At 47.3% G+C, this 10,241-nt stretch overlaps 1 protein-coding gene across 1 annotated transcript; it reads right to left on the reverse strand.

Annotated features, from left to right (window-relative positions):
• Positions 1-8,109: 8,109 nt before the first annotated feature.
• LOC100825855 (zinc-finger homeodomain protein 9) lies at positions 8,110-9,728 on the reverse strand. Its single transcript, XM_003576479.4, has one exon. The coding sequence runs from the start codon at positions 9,595-9,597 to the stop codon at positions 8,539-8,541; it is 1,059 nt and encodes a 352-aa protein (XP_003576527.1). The 5' UTR covers positions 9,598-9,728; the 3' UTR covers positions 8,110-8,538.
• Between the last annotated feature and the right edge of the window lie 513 nt (positions 9,729-10,241).

The raw sequence follows: 10,241 nt of genomic DNA on the forward strand, positions 1-10,241 counted from the left end.
TGTTGAAGTCAAAACGGCATTTCGTCCCGGATCCGGTCAGGCGCATGCAGCCTTCTGAAGAAAAAGAGAAAAGAAAACCCCTGGTCTATCATCCATGTCGCTCCGAAGGAAAACCATCCTCACTGCAGCTGAGTAGTTGACCGCGGCCGACATATAGGCCCACCCGTCGTGCTTCCCATCCCGGCCCCATAAGTCAGTGCTGTTTCGTCAAATGTAGTTACCCGGGAACACGGGTACCCTATCCCGGAACGGCCATAGCAGCAAGCAATGGTATTTATAACGTCTGGTCTACTAGTAGATGGCTTACACTGACACGGCATTAACATTCAATGAGCTCCAACGACCTTCATTGATCGGAAAGCCATTTTCATGTCATGGCCTGAGATAAGCCTAGCTTGCCAACGGTTACAATGGAGTACTCCACTAGTCTCCGGTCAAATTTGAGCAACGAGGAAAGTTTGTTTTAATTTGAACCTTTTTATTATGACACATCGACATTTTGTACCACGGTTAAATTGCTGTGACACTTTGAACCACAATTTGCAACAAAGGTCCACCTCAAGCCAAAATTTCGGCAATCCGGGAGAGTTCCTCTCGAACATACGTATACTCCAAGAGAATACTGAGCCAGTGAGCTGCATGTTACAAAAAAAAAACTCCGTAATCAATTTTTTCTTTGAGAAAAAAAAAGAGATGATGGCAAATAGAGTAGTACTCACTCCGTCCCATATTAAACATGTGGCGTCAGATTCTAGTACAATGGATGCACGACACCAGGTGAATGCTCCTGTAGCAGCCGCGTTGAAAGGCTTGAGGCATCGTTACATAAAGAATGGAATCCCGTGTGAATCTGCACTGTTTGAGTTGAGACCAAACTTGAATTATTTTGTTTACTCCCTGCGGTTTATTAAAGATAGACTGCAGAAGGCATATAGGAGTACTATAGTATATACATACATGAGTCCAAAATTCCACTGCATATATACATCCATTTTCTTAAAGCAAAAAATGAAAAGGGAAACATGACAGAACAACACAAAATGCGGTGTGTAGGCAAGGAGTAATACTACTAGTAGTAATTCACAGTTGCAGACGTCGTTTACCGCTAGAGAGTCACTGTACAGATGTCATGGAGTAATATCAGCTTTGGATTTTGTGTGATTCGGGTTAAAGAAACACCACCTCGGGAGGCGTGCTCAGCACCGGCTAGACAACCATTCGATGCGGGTAGCGTACGAAGCAGCCTCCCGGCGCCGGGACCGAGGAGAGCCACTGGAGCAGGTTTAACCGTGACAGCTCGATCGTCGGCAATAAACGCACAACGGACGAGCGGGATTTAATTAGGCCAAATGGACAACCGTGGCGCGTGCCATTTTTTCTACCTCGCCCGTTTTTATATGAGACCGGATGACGTCACCATGCCCGGAAGACAAATACACCATCCGAGGGAGTACTTCCACGCGGACCCGGCGTCCTTCATCCCGACCATGTACGGCACCGCCACCACGGCAACGGACTTCACTGGATTGGGTCGGGTACACGCCCGACGTGGCACTTGGCAGTGGGCTCACGTGTAAGGAAAGGTATCAAATGCGCTTAACCATCAATTTTTGGCCACTTGATACAATTAGTTTGAAGAAGTGTGGTTTTCAAGAAAATTAACGAAATGTGTGGTTTTGTGAGAAGACTACCTTGAGAACTGTGATTTCTTGATATTTACACTTTGTTTAATGCCGCATTAGGAGAATAATTTGATTCCAATACTGCCAAAAGTATCTTCTAATCTAGGATTGCTCTAATTATAGCAAATTCAAAAAAAAAACTCTACCTCCTTAAAGTCAAATTTTGAGATTCTTTTAAAAAAAATGCCATTACAATGAGTCAAAAGATGCCACTACAGTTGCTTTTTTCGCAGGGTGAGAACTGAAATGAAATTTTTTTCCCGAATACGCAAAAATTACAATGGCATATATATATTAAATTAACCTAAAGAAAACAAAATAAGTACAATTTTTAGGGACCGTGTGTCACGTTCTGCTAAAGAAAACTACCACCACCGTGGGTAGTACTTTTTACTACACAACTAGCAAGGTGTCCCACGCAATTGCGCGGGAAATGCCAATATAACTTTTTAGGTTTTGGAACACATATGTGTTGTTATATTATTTTAAAAACACTAATAACCACGATAGGTCTATGTCATTCATGTGTAAGGTCACAATAGGTCAATTAGTTGTTTGTAAGAATTGACATGTCGTATCTGTATTAACATTGGAGTAATACATCCGAATAAAGTTAAGATTATGAGCATGTTTGGTTGCTATAAATCAATGCAAAATTAATAGCCCCTAGTAGATTTACAAAAGTAGAGTTAACCAACCTCACTACACCTAGAAGTATATAAGTGTAACATGTTATATTTTGGACATGAAACAATATTTTATTTCTATGTGATTTTAGCTTGTAAAGAACGCAAGCCGGTTGGTCGATTGTTCACGTTTGTAGTACACTTATCATTGCAATTCGGCAAACTCTTCATCATATGTCAATGACATGATGTCTTGCCTAAGGTTGTCATAACTTGTCAAAATTAAAAGGTCCCCATCTCCTAAAACCGTAGACACCTCCGTTCTAAGAAAGCATTCATTTCCACTACACTGCTCCCCACCGGCAATGCGAAGGACCCTTCCTCCCCGCATGCCACTACGGCAGGAGGGTGGGACTCTGACCTAAGTTAACAGGTGGTAGTTATGTATCTTAGAGTTAGGTTTGGTTCCTCGACTGCAACGCTATTGTGGGTGGCACTCGACCTGCATTGTGGGGTGGTAGTTAGGTTTCTTAGAGTTAGGTTTGGTTCCTCCACTGCGTCGCTATGGTGGATATGGCGACGTTATGCGGTTTAAGAATCAGCAATGATCTCGTTGGCGGCGACTCTTTTGGAGTAGACGATTTGGTTCTTTCTTCGTGTTTTGCAGATGCTTTTATTGTCCTGGTGCATTTTGTCTGATCGACGAGATTTTGCCAACTTTGGCGTCGTCTCAAGGCTAGTAAAGTTAGGCATCGACAGAATTGTCTTGCCGAATCTACCGTGGTCATCCAACCTTCGTTGTCGCCTTTCTCCGGTACGACGCCGTGCTTCTCAATTCAATATCGCAGGCATCTTCTGGCTCAGACCGGCTACTTTCCGGCTGCCACGTCAAAAACGTTGTCCTAACTCCGACGTTGTTTGGAAGTCCGAAGTCATTTTTTCTTATTTAGTTGTGTAATTTTTTTTTAATATATGACCTTTGCCTTTCACAGAAAAAAAGGTTGCCAGAACTAACGTCGAATGAATATGTGTCAATGATTCGTTATCTACTACACCAAAAAATTGTTTTCGCTGCTGTGAAATTTTGTTTATTATAGTTTGTTTTTTGCCTTATGCTTTTATCGATCAAGCCCAATGTTTTCATGCCACAACTCATGGTTCCATCGTGAAAAAAAAACATGCATCTTTAAACAAGCAACTATCATGCACACGTTCAGCTTCACAATCGAACCCTCCGATGAGTTTTCTTAACACACGGCAAGCTTTACCAATGAGATGGAGTATTTGAGTAATCGTGAGTCCCATTTTTTTCGGAATAATCGTGAGTCTTTTTTAGAATAACCGTGAGTCCTATTAGAAACATACTAATCCCTATTGGGCCGTGAGCCTACGTACGTGGACTTTAAATAGAAATATAACTTCTCATTAAATCTTGATAGATAAGTATAAGATCCAACGGTTAGAAACAATTGGGGTGATGTTGATCAACGTGGAAGCTAACATCGATACTCATCGTGTTGCTTTTAGTATATAAAATAATAGATGTGTGCATGGCTGACGTGTAATCGATTCTGTAATGTATAGTGTGCCACAGTCTCGGATATAAACCAAATATCAGCCACAATACAACAATAAAAAGAAAAGAACACACCGTCCATACTCCATGGGCCATTAGTAATAAAAAAAGAACAACGAAAAAAAATAGGCATCCACATGGTTGCAGCCATCGCCATGCTACCACACCTCCATTACTATAATCTCAGGTATTTTAACCGACTATCGCGCTCCTTACCTGGGAGGACACCTTCCACTAGTGGGGACATCCTTTGATTAAATTAACCAATGCACATTTCGGGAACCTATCCAAAGGAAGATCAGCATAGGGGGAGACGGATCTAGGCTGGCAACGCATCATGCAAGAAGCTGAGGCAGCGCTTAGATTAGATTATTTGCTAGGGTTTGCCATCACATGAACCCCAACAACCCAGCAACCAAATCTTTCAAGACCTTGCATGCCCATCACCATCACAAGATAAAGCATGATCGCGAGGAGCATCCTTATGATGAGTTCCCCTTAAAGAGGCATCACCGTATCTGATTGAACAATATTTTGAATCAGTTTTAACAAGATGGGTCACATTGTTTATACACTTCGTAATGGTCGTCCATAAGATGGATTAAACATGTTACGGCAAATAACATGGAGTAATAACCATAACACACCTCCGTATCTTTTCCTTGCTAATACTAGAATATAGGCTGCCAAGTATACTCCACTAGTTGTGTATAAAAGCACCCTAAGTTTATTCTCTACTACTCCCTATTAAGAGTCGAAGAATGTTGGCCTAATCGTGACAATTAGGGATGTGAGCGGATTTTTTTATCATGTTTATTTGACTTGCTAGTTCAAAAAGTTTGCTTAATTTTTTTAAGTAAAAATTTAGAGATCGGTCTGGAAACAGGATATATGCAGGATTCCACTTACATCCTTATTCCTTAATGATATTATCACTCTGCTCAATCACATTCCATGTATAGTCATGTCGCTCGTTAATTGGTTCTATATTTCAGGCACGGGTTTCGGTTGAGCTCTGTGGGCATTTGAGCCTTGCATAGTCAGAAAATAAATTAGTTTGTCGGCTTAGTAGTTTGAGTTTAGAGAAAAGAAGGATCATAACCTTTCTCTTTTAAGACGCAACTACCGCATGATCACTCTCTCTTACGGTAGTCGCGCACAAGTAAACCAATGGCACTATACATTGTCATGTTGGGAAACACTCTTCTGAACCATCACACGGTTGATAGATTTTAGGTTATTTTAATTTCTCAATTTAGTACTTTCAGATTATTGCCCCAAAGTACAAAGAATAGGATAGAAGTCCTAATCTTTGGATCAACCAAATTTAGCGGTTTCAATCATACAAAACCCTCTCTTATACTTCTATGAAGAACTACCCACCGCCCCCTCACCTTGCATCTCCGAAGGCGTCATCGCATCGTCTCCATGTCACACCTTAAACAAGTCTTTCAATTATCCATGTTCTCAAATTATCCAATTACAAACCATGTCGCGGCCCTCGGCAAAGATGGACGAGCTGGAGATGATAAAGGAGTTGGATACCCAACATTGAGAAATTTGACTATTGGAGCCATCAAAATTTTAGTCAAATGTGCTACAATAGCTATGTAAATTTAGTAAATAACCGCGGATAGAATCATGTCGTTCCTTCCTATTCCGAATAATGTCGTCGCAAACTTGCAATGCTGCTTACTACCTTATATTGCAAATGCAAATATGAACAAAAGCGTGGTCAAAATGTCAAATACTTCCTCTGTTTCATAATTCTTGTCCATTTTTTAGCAAAATTGAGACAAGAATTATGAAACATGGGAGCATTTTATTATCTATGCCAATATATTAAATTAGAATTGGTAGTGATGATATGGTCGCGGTACGTCACTTCACCGAAATTATGAATCTGCCACTGCTGTCCTCACATGTCTTTTAATCCCGGCTCCCACAGTCCTCAAGCGCAGAAAAAACACGTACCGCCAAAAAAAAGAAACCAACAGAGCCCTCCTCGCTCCTCCTCCTCTCCTATGAATCTCACCCCCACCCCCGCCCGATCCGGATCTCGTCCGGCCCGCCATCGCTCTTGGTCGCCTCCACCAGCTCGTGCGTGTCGGCGGAGTCCGTGTGCGGCAGGCGGCTGCGGACCCACGCCTCCGTCGCGCGCTCCGACCACCGCCTCCACCGGCTCGTGCCTCTAGTGGCTCACCGGTGGGACTTGGACGGCGATGGGATGAGCCTGAGGCTGGGATGGCGGTGGCCTCGCGCAAGGCAACAGGGACCGCGTCGGCGCGAGCCATCGGTGGCCCTCCGGACGGGCAGTGGCGCGCGGCGACCAGTGGCCGGCGCGCGGGCACGGAGAACGGGCTGACAAGGCTGCTAGAGGGCGCAGGCAGGTGGCGCACAGGCGTACTTGGCGGCAAGTGGGAGGAGACGGCGCGCGGGAGTGGACGGGCGACGGGCATCGACGGGTAGAGGCGGTGCGCACAAGCGGGGGGGCGCGCATTGCGGCGTGATGTTCGGTGGCGGGATGAATTGGGACGAGGAGAGGAGGAGTTTGCACTCAAGGTGGATGGAGAGGATAGTCAGAGGGAGAGTGAGAAATTGGGAGAAGAGATTTGAGAAATAAAGTATGGAGTAGGACTAATAGGAGAGCATGTCAAGGAGAAATATAGAAATAAGACATGTGAAAAAGAGAAAGAGACCAGAGTATAGCCTACGAAAATAGACATATCATAATCGCTATATACATATGTGCTCATAAAACACATCAACATTTAATTTGACGTTTTGATACAATTTTTCGTTATTTCATAGGAACGCACGGGTTCTTTTGCTAGTTTATTTTTATTTGACAAGAGGGGTCTTTGAGTCTGAAGCAATGTATATAGGCCTTGTTTTAGCGGCACAAGATGGTTTAATATCTTAAAAGAAAACCGGTGCACATGGTCATACAAAAACTCTGACTTGTTGCACCCTGCTCAGGTTAGGGACTACTCCATCTGATTCTATATTCTTGACTCAAATTTATCTAAATATGGATGTATCTATTCTAAAAAACGTTAGATACGTGTAATATTTCGACAACAATTTAGAATGGGAGGAAGTAATTTTGAACTACCAACATGGACCAGCGGGTAGGGATCGCTCCGGCAGAAAATGTGCAAGCCCCGACCGAAGCAACATAAGGAGCTGGGAATGTTTTTCCGCAGAAAGAACCAAAAAGAAAGAAGAGGAGTGGCACGGGCGGGGGCACACCACCTGCGCAAGCAAATCATGGGCTAGGTTTTAAGCTGCAGCTGGCGGCCGCGGGTCGGAAGAGATCCCATCGATTGCATCCTTCGGGAATTGGGCAGGGAAGGAAGAGAGACGAGATCATCACTCTTTATCAGAAGACAGACAGAGCAAGAAAGGAGGAGGGAAAAGCAAAGAAGAAGAAGAAGAAAAAAAACGAAAATAAAGGCAACTCTTTTTTTTCTCCTCTGAACCTGCTCGCTCTGTCTGTCAGGCCGCCGGCCATGCCAACGCTAAATGCCATCACGAGCGCAACTGCATGATTTGGCATGTCAGCCATCAGCTTTTCAAGGGCGCCCCCAGCGGCACGACAAAAAGCATCGCTCCCTCCCGTCACCGCCTACAGTAACACGGTAGTACTACCTCCGTTCACTCGTCCTCCTTTTTTTTTTTGCTTCTTTCCCTTAAGACGTTGTTAGGACAAAGCACCTAGCGCTTCCTTCCTGCCTAATTGCTCTCTCCTTGCATGCTTTGCATTGCATGCGTACCTGAGTACTACTACCCGGCCCTGGCCCGGCCGGCCCCAACCCCATCTCGTCATCCCCCCCTAACCGCACGATCGAGTTGATGGCTATCTGGGTGCGCTTTTTGGCCGTGTCGCGTTGAGTTCATGGCTTGGCTGTGTGATGCAAAAGGCTTTTTTTTTTCTCTCTCCAATGGTGGGGATGCCTGAACGGGACTGGTTTGGGAGAAGAAGGCCTAGGGAGAGAGAGGGAGACAATTCTATACCGAGTAGTTACTGATGGCAAGCGTGCGAAGAAGACAATGGCTTGGATTTTGTTGTTTAATTTATCTGCAAGTACACTTCAAAATGCGGCTCCTAAGTCCTAATCACCTAATGATGGGGTTTAGCCGCGCAAAGGCGGATTATTCTAGTCGTAAAGCGCAACCACAAGTACAGGCAAATCCCAATTAATTAATGGGAGAACAGTGCTAATGAGAGACAGGAGGCTGCTTCCATTCTGTGTCAAGAATTCTTCACAGTACGTGAGCATGAGATCCTAAAAGTCTACTGGGAGGAAGAGAACCCTCGCCTACAGCTACCGCAGGTCTGCTCAACTTACAGGCAGCGACAATAACAAACCAAGAAAGGTGCCACTTTTGAGATGGGGATAATCTAATTAATCCTAAATTACATTCCTCGTCGGATCCCAAGATCATACAGGGGGGAGGGAGGGGGAGCTTAGATTTCTAGACAGCACGCGGCCCCTCGTTTTCTTGGGGTTAATTTCTCACATGGATGGATCGATCGAAATACTACTAAATAAAGAAACGAAATGGAATGATCACTGGAAGCTACGAGTACTCCTTGTTTGTTCTTTCCTTCTCTTCTCTCCCGGCCTGCCCTATTCTCTCTCTCTCTAGTTTACGCCGACTGCGATGAAGAAGCTCCTCCGTTCACTGGGTGGCCGCCGGTGCCGTTCATGTTGAAGCCGGTGGCGGCGGGGGCTTCGGAGGGATTGAACGGTGGTGGCGGGGCGGCGGCAGCGTCGGCTCCAGAGGCGGTGGTGGTGGTGGCGACGGCAGAGGAGGCGGACGCGCTGCGGCGGGCGCTGTGGCCGCCGAGGTAGTTGTGCTTGTTATTGTGCATCCAGACCTTGAAGACGCCCTTGCTGACGCCGATGTCGCGGCAGCGGTCGTCGACGATGGCCTCGTCCCGCTTCTGGAGGCGCCACCCGAGCCGCTCCGACAGCTCCTGCATCCGCTTCTTCTGCTCCAGGGTGAACTTGGTCCGGAACCGCTTCCTCTGCGCCGGCATCATCGGCATCGCCCCGAGGTGCTGGGCCGGGACTGGGCCTGCAGGGACCATCTGGGCCGCCGCCACCGGCGAGACCGGGAGCCTCTGCTGCGCGGCCCCCGGCGCGCTGGAGGAGTTGAGGGAGAGCAGCATGTGCGGCGCGGGCGCTAGCGCCGGGCTGAAGTACGCCCCCGGCGGCGCCGGCGGTTGCTGCGCCACTGGCGCCGGGTTGTGCGCCACGGGCGGCTGATGCTGCTGGGTCGGCGGGGGAGGGGACATGGAGCGCTCGTCGTCGTACCCGGAGCCGGAGCCGTCGGAGTCGGAGTCAGAGTCGACCCCGGGGAGCCGCTCCACGGGCGTCTCCTCCTCCCCGCGGCGCTGCTGCGGCAGCGGCGGCGGGGAATCCTCCACGAGCACCCTGCGGTGGAAGTTCCTGTGGCAGCCGCACGCCGCGCACTTGAGCGACCAGGGGTCGGCCGGGTTGTTCTCCGGAGTCGGCAGGAACTCCCTGCAGCCGTCGACGGCGTGCGCGCCCAGATTGGCCGCGTGGTTCCTCAGGCAGTCCTGGTACGTCACCACCTGAGACGATGGCGGCGGGGGCGCCATGGCCACCGCCGCCGCCGCCGGCTTCACTGGCTTCTTCGCGGACCCGTTGGGGAACGCCACCGGCTTGTACTTGACGTCCATGGCCCGAGTGTCACTGGCCTTGACAAAGGTTACCACTATTGCCTAAGCCCCTGGCTTTAGCTGGGAGACGGACGGGGGAAGGGGGTCTCAGGTCAAATGGACGCTCTGAAAACAACAGCTAAGGATGGGAATGGAAGCCAAGGCAGGGCGATAAGGGGGGATTAAAAAGGCCCCGCGCCGGAGACCGGGACAAGAGAGAAAACCTCATTAATCGCCTAATTAGCCACCAGAAAAAAGGAGGAAATTTCCAAGGATCGATCTTGGGGATAGATAGATCAATGACGGCACCACCGTATTGAAATCAGTTGCAGCTGTATTCTACATACATCTCCTGGGTGACGTCGAGGATTAATGACGGGGCCGCTGGATCAAGCACGCAACGACGGCGGTTCTTGTTTGACCTTTGATCATTTGAGCTGTCATCCTGCATCATCCCATGACACGTGGTAACCAGGCTCGTACATCTGTCGCGCGCCGCTCTTTACCGATCAATACTGTCATCAGCTATATCAGCTATATATCGATTTGATTTTGTTGGCGCTTGATCCTCAATTTATAAGCGGCGGTCAAGTAGGAGCGTGTGTCATTTAATTTCGGTAGGAAAAAGATAATGTGCAGTAAATCACTTCTATCAATTCTCAGCC

Source organism: Brachypodium distachyon, chromosome 4 (assembly GCF_000005505.3).
Source record: "Brachypodium distachyon strain Bd21 chromosome 4, Brachypodium_distachyon_v3.0, whole genome shotgun sequence".
NCBI lineage: Eukaryota > Viridiplantae > Streptophyta > Magnoliopsida > Poales > Poaceae > Brachypodium > Brachypodium distachyon.